The 24,817-nt window shown below is 38.5% G+C and overlaps 1 protein-coding gene across 2 annotated transcripts in view; it reads left to right on the top strand.

Moving 5' to 3' along the window:
* The window catches only part of sar1b (secretion associated Ras related GTPase 1B), a 29,182-nt gene extending 4,843 nt beyond the window's left edge, over positions 1-24,339 (top strand). For both annotated transcript variants that reach the window (XM_003223938.4, XM_008115509.3), the window contains exons 2-7: positions 8,512-8,587; positions 10,448-10,567; positions 12,363-12,428; positions 14,673-14,776; positions 16,879-17,010; positions 21,410-24,339. In XM_003223938.4, coding sequence (XP_003223986.1) covers positions 8,530-8,587; positions 10,448-10,567; positions 12,363-12,428; positions 14,673-14,776; positions 16,879-17,010; positions 21,410-21,526 — 597 coding nt within the window. In that variant the 5' untranslated portion in view covers positions 8,512-8,529 and the 3' untranslated portion in view covers positions 21,527-24,339. The remainder of the gene's footprint in view (positions 1-8,511; positions 8,588-10,447; positions 10,568-12,362; positions 12,429-14,672; positions 14,777-16,878; positions 17,011-21,409) is intronic.
* The last annotated feature ends 478 nt before the right edge of the window (positions 24,340-24,817 follow it).

A 24,817-nucleotide genomic window follows, 5' to 3' on the forward strand; every position in this document is an offset into this window, starting at 1 on the left:
TTGATATGAGTTCAGAGAACTATAATTTTAGCAGGTCTTGAAATACATACCTTTCCCTAGGCTGTATTAATCTCCTTTCACTGTTGAACATTGTGAAAGCCATCCACTGCATGACTATCAGCCTCCTCCCACCAGACTCAAATCAAGGAAGGGCTTCATGAGAACCACTACTCCTCTTGATGTCCCCCCAGCAACAGAAAGGGTGTCCCTCTGGGCAGCTAAACCAGGCAATTCTAATTGGATGGCTCCCCATGAGGGTCTTCCTCCAGGGGCAAACCAAGAATGGGCAACTTGGAAGTCCCTAAATAGACTGAGAAGCGGAGTGGGCAGATCAAAAGACAACCTGGCAAGATGGGACTCCTTGGAGGAATCGTCCACCTTGTGTGACTGTGGAGCTGAACAAACAACTCCTCATATGTATGCTTGCCCACAATGCCCTGCCTCATGCACGGAGGAGGAGTTGTTTAAAGCTACGGACAATGTGATTGCTGTTGCCCGCTTTTGGTCCAAAACTATTTAGCTGTTTGTGATTCCTTTATTTTATCACTTTTAAACTTATTTATTATGCAATGCTTTTGACACCAAATAAATTCACTGTTCCACCAGTTTTCTATAGATCCAGCTGATAATTGAATATTCTTAGGTTCCTTTCTGCCAGAAACAAAATTCGGTCTTGCTTAAAAATGTGCATATATTCATAGCCACCCAGGCTGGCCTATATTCACAACAGCTAATTGATATTTCTTCATGTGGGTAGATTTCGAGTTCATAGCCTACTGCAATAAATCAAAATAGTTTCTTTGAGCAACATGCAGTCTATTTTCATGCTTTGAAGCCCCAGGTGGTAGGTTATCAGGAGATGACAAATTCTATTGTGATGTCAAGGCTGTAAGAATGGAGATTAATCTGCAAGTGTGAAGGCAAATAGGTGATGAGATTAAGGCTGCAACTATTACATTTTAAAAGAAACTGTGAGTTTTCTCTAAACCTTGAAAGTTTCCATAAGTAGAATTGGAACCCATAACCACCCCAGCCCACAATACTTCTTAAAGGTCTTTATGAAATAGCAATTTTCATTACTGGTAATTTGTAATAGGTACTCAAACTGTAGGAGCCCCTGATGGTGCAGAGGGTTAAACCGCTGAGCTGCTGAACTTGCTGACGGAAAGGTTTGCAGTTCAAATCCGGGGAGTGGGGTGAGCTCCCATTGTTAACCCCAGCTTCTGCCAACCTAGCAGTTCGAAAACATGCAAATGTGAGTAGATAGGTACCGCTCCGGCGGGAAGGTAACGGCGCTCCATGCAGTCATGCTGGCCACATGACCTTGGAGGTGTCTATGGACAACGCCAGCTCTTTTGCTTAGAAATGGAGATGAGCACCAACCCCCAGAGTCGGACATGACTAGAATTAATGTCAGGGAAAACCTTTAACTTTACCTTTACCTTCTCAAACTGCAGAACTGTGTTGAAGGTGGTTTATTACTGATCTGGGAAGTAGTGACTAAGAACTATGATATCTTGTTTGTGTTATAGCACAGATAATACAAAAGCCAACATTTTTTGGTTATCTATATATATAAAAGAGTGATGGCATCACGGCGACCCACAAAACAACAAAACTATAGGCCCCCCAACCTCGAAATTTGACAACACTACCTATCATCCACGGCTCTAGGTTGATACAACAAAAAGAAAAGAAAAATAAAGTCCTAATTAGAGGGAGAGGAATAATTGTTTTTATCCAATTGCTGCCAGTTAGAAGGATAAGTTCCACCCACTTGGTCTCCTAGCAACCGACTCAGCCCAGGGGACAGGCACAAGAGTTTGGAGAGACCCCTAAGGGCCATCCAGCCCAATCCTTTCTACTATGCAGCAGGACACAATCCAAGCATTCCCAACACATGGACAACGTATAAATACTATACAATACTACACAGGGACATAGACCCCCTCTACCCTCACCACTTTCACAGTACACAAACAACCAAATGCATACTAAACATAAAGACAACCATACAACAGACATTCAATACCATCACTACCTCAACAAGTTCTCACCAACACCACCAGACAATGCCACAGCAACGTGTGGCCGGGCATAGCTAGTTTATTAGATATTTTTGCCATAGCTTCACTAGCAGTTTTTATTTTTTACAATACTGTTATCTATCCCTTCTCATTCTTGTTATGTTCTCCTCTAACAATAATATTTCTGGCCCAGGAATTCCAATGTACCATAAAGGTACGCTGTATTTCTAGATTATTGGGCGGGGGGTTGGCTTGGCTGCAAAATTTTATTAAGCAGGAATAGTTCTCTATGTAAGCTGCAGAAGCCTTTCTTACTGTTCAATAGGTTATCAGCTTCCAACACTTAACCAGGAATGTCTGCATTAACATGAACTGCACTCATTGTTAGTCAGGATGCTAACTAAAAACTAACTTCATCCTTAATTTCAGGTCAAGGTTGATAAGGGAACCCTGCTTGGCTTTATAGCTATGTTTTGGTTCTCTTGTTCCCAGTTAATGGCACTGGAATTCATGTTGCACATGGGAGGACTGTGGAGAGAAAATATGTGACATAGTCCCTTGCTTATTCTTTATCTCTGGTTTGGGGATCCCCTCTTTTATATCTCCATGAAAATAGAGACATTTTGATTTTTGAACCAGTATGTATTGGCATTTGGTTACAGGAATTATGTGAAGATGTCTGTGTTATATAGTATTGTGAAGTCAGATGGTCATAGAACATTACAGTTTATGGGAGTTCATTTTGGTGACCATCTGTTTGGACCAATGGAACATCTTTTTTAAAAAAAAAAATTGGAACATCTTGGAGAAATCTTCATATATGTGACGTAGTTGGATATTTCTCTTCTGACACATATCAGTATATGTTTCTGTCTTTCTTGTGAATGGAATTTAATAAGGAATGGAGTTATGACACCTAGGAAAATTCAGAAAGTACAAGCAATTCTTGGAAGTGCTTTGATTCAGTAAAGCCTAAGTTAAATAAAGCTGATGAGAGTTTTGCAGAGTCACATAGTAGACTTTAAACTTTCATCTGCTAGGCTGTTTCTAGGGGACTGTGGATCTGGAAACAGTGAAAATCAAAGTACAACGATTAAAGGTCAGTTAAGTTGTATGTTATCTCTTACTGGAGTTTTTACTCCAGTAAGCTTCAGCACAGGTATTTGGTATTTTTCTTGAGTGAAATCCTTTTAGTTTTATAAATTGTGTCTCAGCTGTGCCATAGGAAAAACACATACCTTGTTCCTAAATTACCTTGAATTCCTTGAAGATCCATGATTTCACCGATACGAATAGCCCCTTCATCGTAGAAAACAACATCATTTTGTGTTCAAAAGTTCTACAGCCAGTTTATTGCTTGGCACCCAAATTGCTGGTAAGCAGCCCCTCTGTACTTAGGAAAGCTGGTCTTCAGGTAGCAGATTTCCCAGAAGACTAGCATAAATGGGATAGTAGCTGCTTTGAGTCTCCTTCGGAAGAGATAAAGCCGGATATAAATAAAAAAATTTTTATTATACCTCCCAGCAGCCCAAGCCAGCAATAGGCAATGGTGAGAATTTTAGTCAACAACGAATGGAGGGCCACTCCCGATTTAGAAAGTAAAGGGTTCCTCGCCCTCATTAGGAAAGAAGAAACCAGAAATTTTTCAGTATGGTTACGTATCAAAAATGTTGAATAGGTATATTCATTCCACTTAACAATGAAAGTACAGTTTAGACATTGGAATGAGGATTGGATCATTGTACCATTTTTCTGATGAGCATTTCATCAGCTATTCCTCACTCCATGCTGTCTATAAATCCTGTATAATATGCTGCTTTCTAATTACGTGTGTGTGTATATCTATATACAGTAGAGTCTCACTTATCCAACACTCGCTTATCCAACGTTCTGGATTATCCAACGCATTTTTGTAGTCAATGTTTTCAATATATCGTAATATTTTGGTGCTAAATTCGAAAATACAGTAATTACTACATAGCATTATTGCATATTGAACTACTTTTTCTGCCAAATTTGTTGTCTAACATGATGTTTTGGTGCTTCATTTGTAAAATCCTAACCTAATTTGATGTTTAATAGGCTTTTCCCTAATGCCTCCTTATTATCCAACATATTCACTTATCCAACGTTCTGCCGGCCCATTTATGTTGGATAAGTGAGACTCTACTGTATATGTATACATATAAATATAGATACACAAACACATATAAATACACAGAATCCTGAGAGCTTTCTGTTTTTCCCTTGGAGCCTGCTTAACCTAGAAAGATCTTTCCAGCTCAGTATTTGCACTGCTGAAATCCGAGCACTTATTTTGCATCTCACTCTTGTGCTGATTTGTATGTTACTTGAGTAGGTAGGTTTTCCTAAGCCTCCTGAAAGCTTTTCCTAGTTGGTATTTTGTTCAGGCAATAAATAAATCAGATGACGTGCATATATTGCTGTGTTTGCTTGTTCTTGACCTTTGCTCTTCAGACGTGTGTCAGTTTTTACAAGGTATTGTGTAACATAGAGTTCATGTGATGAGTGTGTTCTGTTCTTAAGGTGTTCTTTCATCACACAGCTGATCTCTAATCAATTTCACAGGATAACCTAGACTTTAATAGCTTCATCCTACAAAGCATACTCCCAAGGAAATCCTACTCAAATCAGTGGATTGTACTTCTTACTAGATACAGGGTCAAATGTTAGTCTTTCTGTAAAGAAGAGGACAAAGTTAATAGCACCAATTTTAATGCTAACATCTAAAGTTTCTTCACTTTTTGTTCAATGAATAATAGTCTCTGAAGTATGGAGTGAGCTTGATTTCTGCTGCTCAAGAAATTAGAACAAGAAGCAATTGATTCAAATTTGAAGAAATTTGGTTTTACCATTAGGAAGAACTTTTTTAACATTCAACTTTGGAATAGACTGCCTTGGGAGGAAAAGATGGGATTTTCCTCCTTTGGAGGTATTTAAACAGGAACTGAATGGATATCTGTAAGGAGTGCCATAGCTGAGCATTTCTGCACAGGGGCTCTTGCAGCTCCTTCTAGCAGTAAGATTCTGTGAAGCGTAGAAAAGGACATATCTTCTCTCTTGTTAGATAGGCTATATTTTAAGATGTAGGTTGTGTTTCATCTTTGAGGTCTGCCCTGATTGCTTGGTAGCATTCTAGATGAAACGTTATTCCAGGCTGGAGGTGCTTCCCAGATCACAGATGATGGTTCTAGCAATAATGATGATTTGCTTTCTGGTGAATTGGAAGGGAAGCATTGTAAATAGGTCCTTCATTGTTTTTGTTCAAGCCGGCCGTGTATTCAGATCATGAATATTTATGAGACAACTGGCATCACAGTATACTGGTAGCTAATAACTTATGCAGAACATACGTGCAAGTCTGTGTTGGCTTAAAACAAGTGTAACCTGCCAGAGAGGTAAGCAGACGTAGGGCCTATTTATACTGTAGATTTAATACACTCCTTTAATTGCCATGGCCCAATGCTGTGGAATCCTGGGAGTTGTGGTTTGGTTAGTCACCAGTGCTTTCTGGTAGAGAAGGCTAAAGGCCTCATAAAACTACAAATGCCACAGTCCCACAACATTCAACCAATCTGCATTAACTAAGGTAATGCACCCTTAGTCTATGGTAGTTTATGCTCCCAACTTCATTCTGTCAGTGCTACAAGATCCTTTTGCATACTGATATTGCAGATTAACACAACAGTGTCTTTGAATTCAGCCAGAGTCCAACAGGCTGAAACGGAATTTTCTGCCAACTTCAGTCTAAGCAACACATTTTGGAGAATGTGAGTTGATTGCTGAAAACAGTCTGCATGTTTCCTACTGATTTCTTAATATCGCTGCTTCTTTGTGAACAACTTGTCGGCTACTCATCCTCACCACCTGTTTCGCACCACTGGCTGCTACTGGCAGGTGTGAAGAGGAGAGGGGCAGTGCATGATACAATGACATTACATGAAGTTGAGCTGCACATTATGGGGCAGGCAAGGAGAGGTCAACAGAAGGGGACTATTTCTGGCTGCCACTTGATGTCTGCTGTAATGCCCTTTGGCTCCAGAACCGTAGTGTATGTGGCATTACCAGGAGTGAAAAGCTGTGACCCATATCTCTGTAAATTGTTTTGTGGGATTTAAAAGCACTGCACACGTGCAAACAATGTTGAAAATACAAGTCCGATATCCCTGTGTTTTAGTTAGTCTTAAAGAGACTCTGTGCGTTCAAGAGACGTTCATAAGCCAAAACACTAAGTTAGCACCAACTGTTTTCTCAAATATCACCACACTGAGAGCTTCAATCCTAAAAAGTGAAAATAAGGGGTTGTAGTGGTGATATGCCATGTCAGAAAACTATTGACCATCTCTGTGTTGCAAAATACCATGTTACATGGTTTAGGGTTTTGAGTGCTGGACTACAACTGTTCAAATTTGGCCAGAGAATCCTTCACACTCTGTCAGCCTCTCAGGAGGGCAAAGGCAACCACCTGTGAACTCATCTTTCCAAGAAACCCTGTGATGAGTTTGCCTCAGGGTTGCCATAAGTTGAAAATGACTTGGAAGGCACACAGATGTAGAAGTGTTTCAGGTTTTTCTTATCCAGCTTTAAATAAATGTTACCTTTTCACAGAGATGAGACTATTATAGCAGTTAGAGACTCCTCTGAGATCTTGGCCACATCTACGCACCCTTCAGGAAGCTGCAGGACTTTGTCCTTCATCCTAGAAAATACCCCCTGTATCTAAGGGGACTGGAGTAAAAAAAAAAATGACCAATAGATATTCAGAAGAATCACCAGAATAACCTGGTGGTGTTACAATCTTCATTCCAAGCATATATAGCTTGTAGCCAAAGCAGGAAGTCTCCCCACCCCACCACTCCATCCAAGCAAGTCACAAAGACAAAATATTTTAACCGGCTGGAGACAGGATAATGGCAAGGTGATGGCGATGACACATACTTTTCAAGGTTGTACTCAAGTCCTTGAATTTATTACATTTTTCAAAGATTTGTTGTTGATGACAGCAAACTAGTTTTGATTCCTCTAGCAGCAGCTTCTTAATGATTGATTAATTCATTAACCATTAATTAATTAATTATATGGGTCATTATGAAAATTGGCAGTGCTTTCGGGATCTGTTCATCCTCCTCTTTGTGCCAATGAGCATGACTTGTTCAGTGCGTCTTGGAAACTGTTTTGCTCTTTGTGCGGGCATTTTCCAAGAAGGAAGAGAAAGCTGTGCTTCTGGTCCTCCTCCTGTGCAGACCAGGGGATAAGAATCTGTGACCTGTAGGATTTCTGGACAACAACAAATAAAACCTGCTCCTCCAAAGGAGAGATACTATCTTAGTTTGCTTAAAGGACATGCCTTTTAAAGGTGGCCATTCCAGACTTAATTAGATAATGATACACTGTGTTGTTTAGCTCTTAGTAGTGCAATGAATTTTCTTGGTGGATATGTTTGGCTTTGTGTGGTGGGAAAGTGGTGTATGGAGGTTTTCCCTGAACACCACCATTTACTCCTCCTTTGCTTCAAAACCACCTTTTAAAGTTGATCCCTGTTTGGCGTGCTCTCAGCCAGTGATAGATTATATAGCTAGTCATGCCTTGTTGCACTCTGTAGCCAGTTAAAATTAGCTATTTGGCAATGTCTTTGCTTTGATGTCACACTAAGTAGTAGAAGGGAAGAAGAGGAAATGTGTTGGCTCTTAGCTAGTTGACACATTGCTGCATTGAACATTTTGGTGCCTTTTCCGATGCTAGTGAAAGATCACCCCAGAGGGCTTCTCCTCAGGTGATGTGAAATGTTAATGATTCCCCCTCCACACACACACACACACACACACACACACACACACACCTCTTTTAAATATAGATTGTGTAACATTATCATTTTAAACATAGCATGTCTTTTCTTATACCTTCCATGAAACTGAAGGCACATTGTTAGGAACTTGAAGTGTTCCACCCAAAATGAACATGATCATGCCATCCTGAAATACTTATTTTTGCTTGCTTTGTGAATGTGTGAATGGCATATTCTCAGATTATTCTGTTGACACAAGAAGATAGTGTCCATAAGCAGACTTCTCACCCACCGCAACACAAGATACCATCAGAAGAACAGGCTGTGAGTTTTCACAGCATCTTTCCATGGTGTGTGAGGGACCTGCTATCCCTAAAATATTCCTTTAAACTCTGATGGATACAGAGGGCTAATTATGTGGTATTTTAAGACATGGCTGTTATTTTTTATGTTGTACAAAAATAGTGTTTTTCTCCTCTAGCATAGTCCAATCAATTGTGATGATTTCACAAGAGAATAGCTAACCTGATAGATTTGTATGTATTTGTATTTAGTTATATTCTCTTCCTTAGTTATTTAGTTATTTAGTTGTATGCATTTAGTTATATTCTCTTCCTTATAAAGTCTGCATGACATTTCAGTGTAATTTGATTTGTATATCTTCTTTTCTTTTTCTAGAACCTGCAAGATTTGGACATGTCCTTTATATTTGATTGGATTTACAGTGGTTTCAGTAGTGTACTGCAGTTTCTAGGTAAGATGTCTGCAACTCTATACAGATGCTTTCACTCCTTTTCATATGTAGATGCCTCCTCTATAGTTCTAGTTTGCAAGCATTTTTTAATTTAATATTTCCAACCTATATTAAGAGATATGGTTACTACAGAGTATCTCATGGAGTTTCTCTCACCTCTTCCCCTCACCTTCAACATTCTGGGAGAAAGAAACATTGACAAAAATGATGACAAGAGCAAAGGCAACTTGACACATTTTGTCCTTTTTCTTGAATGAAAAAATATTGTTAAAAAACATTCTAGGATTGAAATATGATTATAGCTTTAGCATTAAATGTGATTTCCATGTTTGGTTAATGCTGCCATTCCTTATAAGTCAGTCCCTAGCTTGATAAGTAGCAATATAGACACCACTTATGGTTGTAAGAGTAAGGAATTGTAGACATAGTGGTGCTAATAGTTATCAACAATATGGTATGCATCATTGCTCCTGGTTAATGTTTTCTCCATTATTGTGTTTTTTCCATTATAGTGTTTCTTGTTGTTCTTTCAACTACTTTCTGTGCTACAAAAATAAATCTTGATTCAAGGTGCAAGTAGGGGGGTAATACGGAAGTCTCCAAGAAAATAAAAATACATTTTCATCGGAGTTTCTAAAACATCAAAAGGCTATCTTGTATAGTGATCTGCTGTTTTTCTAAGGCCATATTTTGACATACTTTATTTTCAGATATCCCTAGAAGGAACATTTATTGAAACTGTTGAATCTTGTAAAACACTTCTTTCTTGTCTAAATTATCGGCCAAAGGCTTCGAATATATTCTTACATTGTCTAGCAGTTGTGAACTTTGTCCTGAGTTGCAATTGTGCTTGCAATATACCTTGTGAAACAGAAGGACTCTTTTTAAAGTTTTGTAAATGCTGAAGTATTTTTTAGGTTCATGAAAACTGACACTATTTGTGAAGTCGGGTCTATCTTTCAGCCATGTTAGTGGCGGACTGCTGATACATTGTGTTATCGATGGTTACTTGCAGGATTGTTACTTTGGATTCAAAACCAAACTTTTCTTCCACCCATTGTCTTCGTGAACAGACCTTGCTCATGAGTTTAGTGTTATTTGCTCTGTCTGGTGGCAGGTCTTCAGGATTTGGAGCAAGAGTTTTTTTCTTCACTTTACCCACTTCCCACTCCTTTTAACTGGTGATACCAGTGACTGAACCAACATTTTGTGCATGCAGAGCATGTGCCTTGCTGCTGAGTTTTGTTCCCACACCAAAATATTATGGTAATTTCAGAGTTAACTCTTATTAGTCCCAACTAGACTAGAGTCACTGAAGCAATGGAACTGACATGAGGGCTGACAATCAGCAGTCGATTCTGTAAATCTTTTTGTAGTTTGGATTAGCAAATTGCATTATGCCCTTTTTTTGAGAGATGGGAATCAGAGATATGAATCTTGCAGCCTCCAAAGGCCATAAGGCTGTTGGACTTCATTTCACATTAGTTCTAACCAGCAGGGTTAAAAGTGCTAGGAGTTAGTTTAACAACATATGACAACCACATGACTTCCATACCTGCCTTAGATTAAGCCTCTTGGTTTTATGATATTGTATACATCTTTATGGTTTAGCAGATCTATGTGGCTTAGAATAAATATATTTGGCATATTTCTCTCTGTATTCAATGAAACACCATTCTGGAATATCATGGACTAAAAGACACATGATGATTTGATATCATGTTGTGAAATAGCACTGGGGAGATCCCTCCCTAAACATTTGCTGTCAAATTTTGCAAATCTTGACATCATTCCTACCATTTGGATGTTGTGCTTTAGAAATTACTTCTTATTAATCTAAACAGGTTTGCCATTTTTCAGGACTGTACAAGAAAACGGGTAAACTAGTATTTCTTGGATTGGATAATGCTGGGAAAACCACCCTCCTGCACATGCTTAAAGATGACAGACTGGGACAACATGTCCCCACACTGTATCCAAGTAAGTCAGCATTCACTGTCTCTTTTGTGCTCTGTTGTGCTTCATTAATTTTTATGACACATAATAGCTTGTGGAAAAGGATATGAGGAGGAAATTCAGCAGTCCCTCCCAGTCTGTGGGAGGGATGTTCTTATAGATCCATGGGGCACATGGCCTGAGGAAGCAAAGCTGCCTAGTGGCTAATGTTTCCCTGTCATCTTTCCCTCTTGTATTTGTGCAGCTGGGAGCAAAAGAAAAGTGAGCTCAGGCTGTATTTTGCCACATCCTAAGCTTAGGGTTGCCGTGGGGAAGAAGAAATAATTGTTCATTATACCAATCAGTGCAGTTTTGACAACTAATTTTAGTGGATTGAACCATAATACAATGACTTCAAGATCCCACAGGGAGCTTAACAGGGTGTTATATTTCTATTCAGTTTTGTATGATTTTTTTTAAAAAAATACATTCAAAATACTAACATTATCATTGCAGTTCATAATGGCTGTCTAGTTTTCTTAGCCAGTATCAGTACTTGGCAAGCCATTTATGTGGAGCAGCTTACTACTCAAATTGAGGCTTTTATGTGTATCATGGAAAACTTTATCAGCCACCTAGCAGATCACTGGCTAATTAGTACATGGCACGCTGTTGGCATGTTGGTGCATCTGTTTAGCTCCCCAAACACCTTCCTGACTTCACTTTTTTTTTCGTGTCAGGAGCAACTGGAGTTGCTTCTGGAGTGAGATAATTGGCCGTCTACAAGGACGTTGCCCAGATGTTTTGATGTTTTTACCATCCTTGTGGGAGGCTTCTCTCATGACCCTGCATGGAGCTGGAGCTGATAGAGGGAGCTCATCTGCGCTCTCCCCGGGTGGGATTCGAACCTGGCAACCTTCAGGTCAGCAACCCAACCTTCAAGTCACAAGGCTTTTATCCCCTAGGCCACCGGAGGCTCCACCCTGACTTCACTGAAATTTTAAACGTAATATGAGTTAAGCCAAATCACGTTAATTTGATGTGACTGGTTTCCAAATAATCGAATGTGGGAAGATGGTCTAACAACCTGATCGTACGGGGCTAGATTCGGCAGTAATCTAGCCCTGGTCACCCACGGAGCCGGCTGGGTCCCATCACACAATGTCGTGCCAGCTCTGTGGGTGAAGGAGGGTGGAACCAGCATGCCACCCTGGTAACACATGGACTTCCCTTGTTGTCATTCCTTCAATGGGGAAAGTCGCATGCACCACGCTTCCCCCTGTGGGAGGAGCTGCGGGAGGAGCCCGATGAAGCAGGGTGTGTGGAGCCGGCGAACCAGAGTGCTTCTGAGTGCTGCCACCAATGGTATGATGAGGCTGTTAAACATACCAAAGTCCCTAGACTGCATCTCAGTATCCCTTAGGTCAGTGGTTCTCAACCCGGGGTCCCCAGATGATTTTGGCCTACAAACTCCCCAAAATCCCAGCCAGTTTACCAGCTGTTAAGATTTCTGAGTGTTGAAGGCCAAAAACATCTGGGGCCTTAGGTAGTCAAAATTCACAGGGCACCTAAACCACAATAACTTCATCCAGGTCCATTAGTAATGGGAGCATTACTGTAATACTTCTATGCTTATCTGAGAAATCTCACTGACATCAGTAGAATTTACTTTTGAGGAAGACTGCTTTTAATCAAGGTATTATTTCAGTTCTGGCAAAAAAGTATTCTTTACTGAAATATGAATGTTTGTCACTGCAAGTTTTTTTTACTCAGAAATCTAAGATAGCTATGTAGCAAGTTCTGTTGTTTTTTTTTAAAAAAAAAATGTTTTCCTTTGCAGCGTCAGAAGAGCTGACAATTGCTGGCATGACTTTCACTACTTTTGATCTAGGTGGACATGCCCAAGGTAAGAAGTATCAACATGCAAACTGTTTGTTTCATTCATATGTTCACAATAAAATGAGTTAAGCTATCCTTTCATTTTTTATGCCAAATATCAAAAGTAAATATACTGCAAGTCGGATATACTTTACTAATTTAGAAATTTCCTAATATCAATCTAATGTGGCATTCCAAATCTTTTATTTTGTTTTACATTAAATGTGTATATGCTAGTGCTGTGCAAAATATGTCATTTCTGCCACATATGCCATTTTATTTCGTAAGATTTGTACATATGAGGCAATATTAAGAAACACAAGGGGTACCCATGTAAAGAACTTTAGAATCAAAACACTCACCTATGACTTTTTGTTACAGATCAATAAACCTCAGTAAGTCTCCCAAATTCAGTTGATACGAAGACAAAGAGGTAATTCCTCTTTAAATTAAAGTTGCCTCTCGCCATTGGAAGAGCAAGCTAACTGGGAGAGAGACTGAGAATTCTGGTAAATGTAGTTTGGGAAGCTGAGGCCCCCTGTGGCAGAGAATTCAAAATACCCTGCCCTAAACTACATTTCCCAGAATTCTGCTTGCATCAGAAAGCTCCAATGAGGTAGGGAGCAGCTATTGTCCGTCTGTACCAACAGCAGAGTTTTATTGAATCTGAAAAACGACTGATAATAAGTAAATCTGTGTTGGACTTAGAGGAGAATCCCTAAGTTGAATTTCTATGGCATGTATTGTGTGTCATATTGAGCGAGACATAGCTGTTCTGGCTTTAAAAAAAGCCAACTTTTAAAATTCCCCAAAAATCAGTAGATGTGTAAATATTTCTGAAACTTGAGGGGGCCAGTAATAAATGAGTTCTATAATTGCAGCAAGTTTCATGTTGATAGCTCTAAGAATGAGGGAGAAAGGAGCCTCTGAAGTTTTCCCATTGGCACAATTAAAGAAAAAGTAACGAAAAATCATTATATCATTATAGTTACAGTTATTGTTATTTTAGAAACACTTTAGAAACAATTCCCCACCCCCACCTTCATGTGGGGCAGTAGAGTAGCAGGCATGCCCAATTAATATACACTAAGTATAGAGCCCCTGATGGTGCAGCGGGCTCTGCCGCACAGCTGCTGAACTTGCTGAAAGAAAGGTCAGCAATTCAAATGTGGAGAGTGGGGTGAGCTCCAGCTGTTAGCTCTAGCTTCTGCCAACCTAGCAGTTCAAAAACATGCAAATATGAATAGATCGGTAGGTACCACTCTGGCAGGAAGGTAACAGTGCTCCATGCAGTCATGCCGGCCACATGACGTTGGAGGTATCTATGAACAATGCCAGCTCTTCGGCTTAGAAATGGAAATGAGCACCAACCCCCAGAGTCAGATATGACTAGGCTTAATGTCAGGGGAAAACCTTTACCTTTACTAGACTTGATATACAATGAGACAGCACACAAGAAATGAAGTACTATATTAGAGCAATACAATGAATTTTAGGGCAGTATTACTAATTACTGTAGGAGACATATTCATCCATCAATTTGCAACTGATGAATTATTTGATACAAATGAACTGAAGAAACATGATTCAACCTAGTGTAATATCTGATATGAATTATTTACATTTACACAATGATTCTAATACAAGAGTGCATATTTCTTTGGTGTCAGAAAGGGAAGATGTAAATGAGAACCTCAGTCAGCATAAACAAATTACTAAAATCAGTTGCATAAACAATTTGTTGAAAGAACAGCAGTGAAAGACAGAGTCAGCAGAGGAATATAAAATTGGTGGCAGAAGAGCATTTGGATACTGAGTCTGATATTGAGTTAGTGATAGGGGAGGACTTGGATGAGACTGGTATAATTCGTCAGTCACATGAAGACATTGCTGGGCACATGTTTACAATGCTAGTGGATTAAGGATGGCATTTTCTGGAATATATTAAATGCTGATAGTGTATTGGCAGTAGCTTAGGTTACAGAGGGTATGTATTTGCAATGGTGATTGCTACTTTATGAAGTTTCATCTCTAAACTTTCAAGCTACAAGCCATTTATCTGTTAATGCCATGTGCTATAATACCTGTCTAGACATAGTACTTCAAGCCTCAGAACTAAATATGGTGAGTTTTTAACAATTTTTTTTACAGTTCCTACTAAGCTTTTCAAAATTTTTGTTACTTAATAAGATGCTATCAGTTACTATGAATAGAGTCATATGGGTAACAGATAACTTCCTCTGCAGTCTCTTTATAACTCTTTCCTTATTAGCTCGCAGAGTTTGGAAAAATTACCTGCCTGCCATCAATGGCATTGTCTTCCTGGTGGACTGTGCAGATCTTGAAAGACTGGAGGAATCTAAGCAAGAGCTGGATGTAAGTTTGCAATACTCTTGTTGTTTATTAACATACTATAAAAATGCATGCACTGTGATGAGTGTGAGAAAGAAGAATGTATAGGACAGTCATAATAACGTAACTGTCTGTCCAGACTTTTTAAATTTTAATTTTCTCCTGCTGTCACTGTCTGCCGTCTTTTCACATATGTAGATGTGTCTGAAATTCTGGATTACACTTCACATCTTAGAAAATAGCCTAAACTTTGCAAAAACACATTGCTATGAAGTTCCAGTGAATTCTGTTAGGAGGAGATTGAAAGTAATATCAAAAAATAGCACAAAGAAGACATTATGAACAGTTTGCAAACTGCAGTGATACTGGCCAGAAATCGAGAGAAATGCTCTCTTAGTGGAGATCCTGACAGGCATTCATAAGGAATCCTAGAGTTGGAAGAGCCCACAAGGGCCATCCGGTCTAACCCCTTGCCACGTGGGAATACAGTCAAAGCACTCCTAAACGATGGCCATGCAGCCTCTGCTTTAAACCTCCAGAGAAGGAAACTGCATCACGGTCCGAAGCAGCTTTTTCCACTGCCAAACAGCTCTGACTGTTAGGAAGTTCTTCCTAATGTTTAGGTGGAATCTCTTCCTGCAAATTGAATCCATTGATCTATGTTGTAGTCTCCAGAGCAGCAGAAAACAAGCTTGTCCCCTCCTCAATGTGACATCCTTTCAAGTAGATGAGCCAAATCTAGAAATGTTGTGTTGCACCTTTTCAGTGAATCCTCATCCTAAAATCTGCTGCCTACATAAGTTTAGGAAGGGACTACGGTTTTCTTCCAATAATAATGAGTGGGGTGCAGAGGCGGCCCTAGGTAATTTCGCCTTGTAAGCGAACCTAGTGGCCGTGCCCCCCCCTGAAATTGCGCCCCCACCCCCAAGGCCCCGCACATACCTCCTTTGGCAGCGGGGGTGGCGAGGACCATCACCTCCCTCCGAGGCGAAGGCCTCAACTGAGGCCTAGCTCTTCTTGCAAGGCCTTCCGCGTTCGCCGTAGAGGGAGGCAATGGTGCCTGCCGCCACCGCCGCCTCCCTCCTCGGTAAATTTACACAGGGGCGCTGTCAAGGCTTCGACAGCGCCCCCTCTTGACATGCGCCCAATGCGGCGGCTTCATCGGCCTCCATGTTGGACCGGGCCTGGCGGGGTGTAATGTCTAGAGAAAGATCACATAGGTTTAGGTCTTTTGTTGGTAAAGTTTTCACTGGTTGTAGATCAGTTTTAAATCCACTGGATCGAAGGCAATTCATCTCCCCGCTTTCTGATGCTTCCACCACGGCTAGCCTTGTGTTAGTGTGGAGCCAGTTGTATTTTCCCAGCTGCTAAAACCCACAAGAGAAAGCCTTAAAAATTCCTGTGAATAGGAGATGTGAGATGACCTGTTCTGACCACCTTTGAGCTGGCAGAAATTTGGAACAGGCAGAGATAATGAACTGGTGCTTCTTTGTCTCCACTTCCTTAAAACTGTTTTGCATATAGGCATTATTATGGACCTTATGCAGTGCTATAGATTTACAGCATCCTCTTTTGTACTTTTTTAACTTCCAAAAATATAACTTGAATAAAAATCATTCTGTGAATAATTAATTGTTGTATAGAGGAGAAAGGGTATTTTTATAGAAATAGGTAAATATTTTCCCTTAACATTAAGACTAGTCGTGTCCGACTCTGGGGGTTGGTGCTCATCTCCATGTCTAAGCTGAAAAACCGGCGTTGTCCGTAGACACCTCCAAGATCATGTGACTGGCATGACTTCACAGAGCACAGTTACCTTCCCACTGGAGTGGTACCTTTTGATCTACTCATATTTGCATGTTTTCAAACTTCTAGGATGGCAGAAGCTGGGGCTAACAGTGGGAGCTCACCCCGCTCCCTCGATTTGAAGCGCCGACCTTTCGGTCAGCAAATTCAGCAGCTCAGCTGTTTAACCCTCTGCACTATCAGGGGGCTCCCTTTATATAAATATGGTGATACAAATCTACATTTCTTCCGTAGAGAATTTGTGAAATATCTCTTTGTTTGCCAATATTTTGTGTTTGTATTAAAAACTGAAATATAAGTTTTTCCTCCTTTCTTCATAGGCACTAATGACAGATGAGACTATTGCTAATGTGCCTATCCTAATACTTGGTAACAAGATTGACAGACCAGAAGCCATCAGTGAAGAAAGGTTAAGAGAGATGTTTGGTTTGTTCGGCCAGACAACAGGAAAGGTATTAAAGCTTTTATTCCTATTCAGGCTGTGTCATTTCAAGATATATTTGCTCAGCTTCTTAAAATGTTTGAAGATCTGTTTGTTATGCAACAGTTCTGTTTTCTGGGTTGCTGTGAGTTTCGTGATGTGAGTCCACAATATTAAAATTTATTTGTGTTTTGCAAGGCCTTTACAATATTTGATAGATCCCTTTTAAAACAATGCAAGGGCAATTAAACTTGTAGAGCTCAAGATTCATAGTATAACCAAAGCAGTTACAATAACATCTACCGTACTTTTAGTAGAATGCAGAATTTTTAATAAATAATACAACCTAAATAGACTTTGCTGCTTCGAAAGCCTGATTTATTAGTAGGTTTTCTTAACTCTAGTGGCAATGAACTCTGGATTCAAATGTAGAATCTACTTTATTTGACCTCTTTTGTTAAAACAGCTAGGTTTTGCCATTTGTACTACTCACTTTTTTTTCAGAACAGCAGAAGCAAATATCTTCAGGGTTCCGTGTACTTGTGCCACTGTTTCCCACACTTGTTCAGAACACATGAGTTTCTAGTCCACACATCTGAAACCTAGTTTCCCTGTCCTGTGCTTAACTTTAAACCACTAGCATTACTGTACAGCACTCTATACTTTTAAAGAGTAATGTAACTGAAGTATTTGAACAGAGTAATATGATTCTGAAAACCAGTACCAGGAACTGCACAAAATGCTGAGGTACAAACAGCGAAATAGTAAAGTGAGGATTGTCCATGCCAGAATATATATTTTTATCAATTGTAAAACTTTTTGATAATTTTAAACAAGAATACAATTGAAAAGGAAGCCCCTCTGCAGCTCTCCCTGACACCACTCCTCAAAATTTTGGTACACTAGTTATCCATTATTACTTGTTGTATCTTTCCTATAACAAGCTTCTTAAGACGTTCTAGGTACAGCCTGGGTTTGTATGCATTCCATATTCTCAATAGGTCATGTCTTTCAAAATAATTGTTAAAAACTACATTACCCTTGACTTTATCGTACCACAAAAATCCAAGCTATCCAAATCTCAAATAATGCCTATCCAACTCCAATAACTTATTTCTTAGCATCATGCATTCTTCAATTTTTTTTCAACAAAGCAGGCCACAAATTACAATTGCAAATCAGGCAACTTAATCATCCTTGCTGCTTTACATTTTCTAATACCTTGTACCTAACCTCTGGTTTCTTCTCTTGTCAGATAAACATGGTTACATTATCCGCTATTGCTTAAAAGATCATTAAAATCAGTAGAGTGTGGAATAAAACTATTATTCTAGGTAAAACATTTTTATGAAGTCAAATTCTCTGTGATAATTTAATTTCTGTCATAACATATCATTTTAAATTTAATTTTATGTCTTAGCATAATTATTTAGAAATAGCATACAATTCATATTAGTCTTAATAACAACATTTAACTTTCTTTTCAATCTTAAAATGAATTTTCCATCAGTTGTAATTGTTCCTCAGTACACGTATTCTTTAACATCATTGTCTTTTGCTTATTGATCTTAAACCCTGCCAACCCACTAAAAGCCTTTAATTTTTACTAATTTAATAAAGTTAACTCAAAAATTAATTTCTTCTAGAACTCTAAACCAAAATCCATTTCAAATTGTCAAAGGCCTTTTCTGCATCTAAGAAAAATCAGTATTGCGTGCTTGTCATTGTATTGTTGTAAGCTTTCCAAAATATCCAGCACATTTATTAAGTTTTACCCTGTTTCCCTTAAAATAAGACATCCCCAGAAAATAAGACCTTGTAGAGGTTTTGCTGAATTGCTAAATATAAGGCCTACCCCGAAAGTAAGACCTTGCAAAGTTTTTGTTTGGAAGCATGCCCGTCGAACAGAACACCAGAGCATGCAGGATTGGTAGATGTACGTACCATGGAGTGTTGTACATGGAAATATTGGTAGTAACAAGAAATTCTTGATAGGATTCACAGTTTGTCTGGTTATGCTGGTTTGTGATGACAACTTTTGTACAGTATATAATAAATGCTCATTTTTTGTTCAACAATAAATGTGAATTCTTCTTCATGGAAAAATAAGACATCCCCTGAAAATAAGACCTAGCGCATCTTTGGGAGCAAAAATTAATATAAGACACTGTCTTATTTTTGGGGAAACACGGTAGATGGAAATCCATATTGTTCTTCATAAAACAAGTCCTGTAAAGTTATTTTCAATCTTTCTGCTAAAATAATTGTAAACAACCTAAAGACATTATTCAGTAATGATATTACTCTGCAGTTCTTTTTGTTAAGATCAAACTCTTGTCATCTTTGAGTATTACTACTATATTACCTTCTTTTCGACTATCATAAATCTTTCTATACTGCAGAATAGGTTTCATCATTTGCTGCAGGGGTAATATCATAATACCTTTTCTTCAAAGCACTTGTAAAAGAGAACTGGCAAACTATTTGGCCCAAGAGTCTTTTCTATTTTGTTTTGTTTTAATTTAAAAATGCAAAGAAAAATGAAAAGAAATGCCAAATTTTTAAAAAACATTTTAGGCTGACGTAATGCTTGTTTTTTCAACTTCTTATTTTTAAAATGTATCTACTATTCTTGTAATGACCACCAGATGTCAATTTTACACCATAAATCTCTGCTTTAGTTCCTTATGCAACTTCTATAGCTTCAGTAACAAATTAATAGTTCTCCATTTTATCTTCATTACCTATAAGCAATCCTTATTCTCACATAGCTGATTTCACTACCTCCCAGTTTCAATTTCTTAGAGGCACCTGTGTCACCCACCATGTAAGAATCTTCTACTTTTAAAATTGTTTATTTTTCAAATTAATGCTCCTCTTGGCCATTCTTACCTTTTTTAAAATCAGCATTTGACTTTTCACATTATACGCACACACACCTCCTCTGTTCTGACTCATAAGAAAAAGGAGAAAGAAACTCACTTAACTCATACTAATAAAATGAATTCTTTTCAAATATTAATAATAATAAACTTTATTTATACCCTGACACTATCTCTCATAGGGACTCGGGGTGGCTTACAAAATAGCACACAAAGATGCTATACACAAAATGCATAAAATAAAATATATTAACATGAAAACAGTAATAACATTACATAAACCAGGTATATAAATTGGATAAAACATCCTCTATTAAAATAGAGTCAGTTAAAAGCTTGTATGTTACAAATAAACTTAAGACAGAAAGATTTAGCTGATCAGGAGCGCTTCAGGAGTTAAGCTGGGTGGTACTCCAGGAGCATCCCCTCCTTACCACTAAAACTCACAGCAGACCACAACAATTTTCACGGTCTCCTTCAAGCTGAAGTTGTACTTATATGATTTTCTGCTTGCTCTTTCATTTGGAGAGAGATCTGCTAGCTAGGGTTTATCTCCTGGCTGGCTGTACTTTCTGTCAAGACTTTTCTCTGAAGCAGACTCTGCTCAGAGACTATATCCTTCTTTCCCCACACCCCCTGACGGCTCCCAAGTTTGCCAATTGCACAATTTAACTGCCTCATCACATTAGAGCATGAATCCACTTTAAGTCCTGCCTCCTACAAAATTCTGGGGTTTGTAGTTTGGTGAGGCCCAGGACCTGTCTGGCTGAACTGTTTAAAGCCCCCTCCCTAAAGTGGATTTAAAGTGGATCCAAGCTCTAGTGTGATGAGGTCCTTAGGTCTTATTTGGAAGCACTTTAAGTTGAAAACATTAACATTAACAATTTTAATCCTCTGGAGAAATAGGCAGGAGGTTGTCCAGTGCTTGAATGCTATTTACAAGGGTATCATGCAGGCTTTCCTGAAAAGCCAAAGAATAACCATTGGAAAGCTGCTGTCAACCACCTAAAGAGAGGCCCCAGTGTTGATCATTGTGGATAGTAACGTCAGTGTGGGGAAAGGTGGTCCAATAGTGGAGTGGTCTCTAAGCCACTTAAACCTTAAGACCAATACTTTAAATTGAATTGAACACTTTCTATGAGCCAGTGAAGCTTTTCAAAATGGCATGAAATAAATTCTTCACCGGGTCTATATCACTTGTTGAATTACTACCCGAAGCTTCTGAACTACCTTCAGTGATAGTAACACATAAAGTGCATGGCTTCATTCAATCAAACAGTTAGCAGAGAATGGATAACAGTGGTCAGATTATCCTTTTCTAGGAGGGACAATAATCGGTACTTAGTCCTTGGCTGCTAGGTATGTTATGCTATCAAGGCAAATGAGCCAAAAGCAACAAAATATTAACCTACTTCTTTATGGAAGGTGCTGTTTCATCCAGAGTCAGTTGAGCATTGCTTCTCTGGGTAAATAGACTATCCACCAGTGGTCTTGTTTGAATTTAGTTTCAATGTACAGTACTAATCATCATCCTTAATTTGTTTTCAGGGGAATGTCCCTGTGAAGGAACTGAACACCCGGCCTCTAGAAGTCTTTATGTGCAGTGTGTTAAAGAGGCAAGGCTATGGTGAAGGATTTCGTTGGATAGCACAATACATCGATTAATGCCAAAATCACATTCGTTCATACTGTCCCATACCTATTCATTATTTGATCACTCAGTGTACATAACTTGAACAGAATAGATTTTGGTTACAAAAGTGTATTATTTTTTATTATTGTATCAACTGTGTTAAATTTAAAGTATAAAGACTGAAAACATATTTTAAGCAAGTTTGTCTTTTTGGATCTTGTAGCACTAGTCTCTAGTCTTATAAAACCACTTTATTTTGAGATGTATAGGTTGTATGTTGTCTGCAGTCCATTTTTTAAAAACCTTTCCAACACGGTATGTTTTTTGAATGCACTTTTTAACAGCTCCGTCCTACAGACTGGTTGATCATATTTAATGCTCATCATGTTAAATTTTTATGTACTTTTTTCAAAACTGGTTTTATAAACGTAGAGTGTGTATCCGCCTCTCAGAGAATAGTAATGAATCGGCTTATGGACAATTGCATGATGCCTTACAGATTTCAATAATATACTTTCTTATGCAACGTCATGCAATAAAACTCAGTCCCGTTTTTTGGCATCTTTAATGGGAAATGTTTCATTTTAATGTCTTAACCTAGTAAAGATGTTTCAAGATGTGAATATGTTGGGTAGTTTGCTGAAATTCTGTATAAATCCTGTGTATTGTAGATTATTTTTATTATTTATCTGATTACTTTTCTGCTCAGAATGAATCTAATTACAGTAATATTAACCATGTTAACATTCACTCATTGTGGTTCATATTATACAGTATGAGGTACCATGGCATCATTGTGTAGTGTATTCTAAAGTTCAGTGAATGCCTAAATGCAGTAATCAGGAGAACATAGGAAGAGTAGGAAGCTTTACGTACCCTTCTGCATTCAGATGTCCACATGACATTGCCTTTGGGCCCTCTATGTTGGGCGAAATGTTCTTGAGAAGATGTCATCCCTTTTGAAAGGTTTATAGCAAACTAGCACAAAGAAATAGTCAACCAGAACTTGTGATAATTATTCATTTCACATGTTCTATAAAGAAGAAACTTTGTGATTAGCTCATCCAAGCATTTTGATTCTGCAAGTACAGGCAGTTCCCAAATATCAATCTGATCAGTTCTGTAGGTTTGTTCTTAAGTTGATTTTGTTTGTAAATTGGAACAGGTGCATTTTCTAAGTGTAACTCCATCCAAAATATATCTTTTTTAGCTTTGGATAGCATAGGCTTAACACACCCTGTGGTGTTTGTTTTGCTGTCTGTGCCCCTGTTCAGAAGATTTCACCTCACTTTCTGTCCCTGTGATAATTGGATTTTGAAAGATTTGGCTTGTTGAATTAATGAAATGTATTACGATCAACAGATCAGACAAAACAAGTAGAACCGAACAAGAAATATCAATAACAAGGTCATACAAAAACAAATACCATTGAAAAAGGGTAAAATTCCCTTAAGTTTATGATGTCATTTTTTGCCGACAAAAGGGCACTGCAGCACAAAAGCAGCCACTTTAACTGTTACCATTGTGCCAAATGCACTTTTACGATTAGAAACATGGCCAAATGTCAATTGAGTCCCGGGCATAGATCCTTAAATTTCTGGTTTAAAATGCTTTTTTTTTACCACTGAGGGATTGGCTCCCTTAGTATTAACTGACGGGTTCTCTTCTAGACAGAAAAAAGCCACTGGGTGACAAACTTGGTAAACTGGGTTTCCCATGAACCACTATTTTGGCAATGGGATATATGAAAGCTAAAATGGAAATATATTAGCGAATTATAGATAATGAGTTGCAGTAACATGTAAGTGCAGCTGCTGTATATCCTGAATTCAGAGACAGTGGTCAGTCTTTTAAGTTGTTAAGTCATTTTAATATTTTAACCCTTCCAAAATACAGAACAGCGTTCACCTAAGCAAAATTTAATGTATTAACTTCTGCCTTATTAGAGGGGAGATACAACAATGTCCCCTATGATGCACGCTTATGTCCCTGTGACATTGGGTCAGTGGAGATTATAAGATGTGTATTATTACATTGTTCCTTCTACAGTGGCTTCCGACATACCTTTTTGTATCCAATTTCACAAAGCGTTCCTGGCTTGTTGTGGAAACAAGGACTGGTGATAAAGCTTCAGCAGAAACATCTTTTCTGCATAACTCTTCCAGGAGTGAATTTCCCTTTCTAGGGGAAGATTTGTCTCCCTTCTTGTTGTCTCACCCCCATTCTTCACTAGGAGTAATTTGTAAGTGAGATGTTTGTAATTCGGGGACTGTCTGTACTATGAATCATTTCATTATCATTTTGGCAAATGAAATCACTTATAGCTACCAGTTTTGCCAATAATTTAGTAACGTAGCTGCAAGGATAATTTGGTGTCACTGAAGCCCCTTCCACGCAGCTGAATAAAATCCTTCATTATCTGCTTTGAACTGGAATATATGGCAGTGTAGACTCAGATAACCCAATTCAAAGCAGAGATTGTGGGTTTTTCTGCCTTGATATTCTGGGTTATATGGCTGCGTGGAAGGGCCCTAAATCTCCTTAAGGTATAGGGCAGCTTCTTTGGACACTGTTTAAAAATTCATATTCCTTTTCCGAATGCTGTATTATTGAGATGCCAGTCAAGTTTTATGTGAAAGATTAACCATGAGAAGAGGTGAGGTCTGGTATGGTATAGACTTTTATTGCTAGCTTGTTATGTTAACACCTTGGATGTAGCAGACACTTTGTTTTTTGAAATATGGGATGGGATTGTGATAATGTCAAGCTCACTGAGCATACTGTTCCAGGTATGTGCATCCATCTGTTCTTTCAAAGGAGAAAATAAATGTCAGGGTTGATCATATACTTCTTTTGACTTTTTTGGCATTAGTATATTATAACACATTGTTAAACATTCTGTCATTATCTTATCAAAACCTCCGAACTGTAGTTATGGAGGGTTCTGAAAATGTAGGATTCTTTCTGTTTTAATATTATGTTTGAGTTGCTATTGTTCCTGGAAAAGAAACTATGGTTATTTAAATTGCCTTGTTTATGTTACCTATAGTCTTCATTCTGCATAGTGAAGATCTTATTCTCGATCAAAGTGAGTGTTCGTTTTCTGTGAATTTAATGAGGAGATTCAATTCATCCAGAATCTACAGACATTTTTTTGCAAGACATATCAAAAGGCTGTCAGTGGAATCAAATAATCTTAGAGGAATACAGGTGTCTGAACACTTGTTGAAGAGACCTAGAAATAAGGGTTCATTGCTGTAAAGACATATGTTAAACAATTCCTTATTTGATTGCAACTTTAAGTGATACTTGTTTAGTGTGTG

Source organism: Anolis carolinensis, chromosome 2 (assembly GCF_035594765.1).
Source record: "Anolis carolinensis isolate JA03-04 chromosome 2, rAnoCar3.1.pri, whole genome shotgun sequence".
NCBI lineage: Eukaryota > Metazoa > Chordata > Lepidosauria > Squamata > Dactyloidae > Anolis > Anolis carolinensis.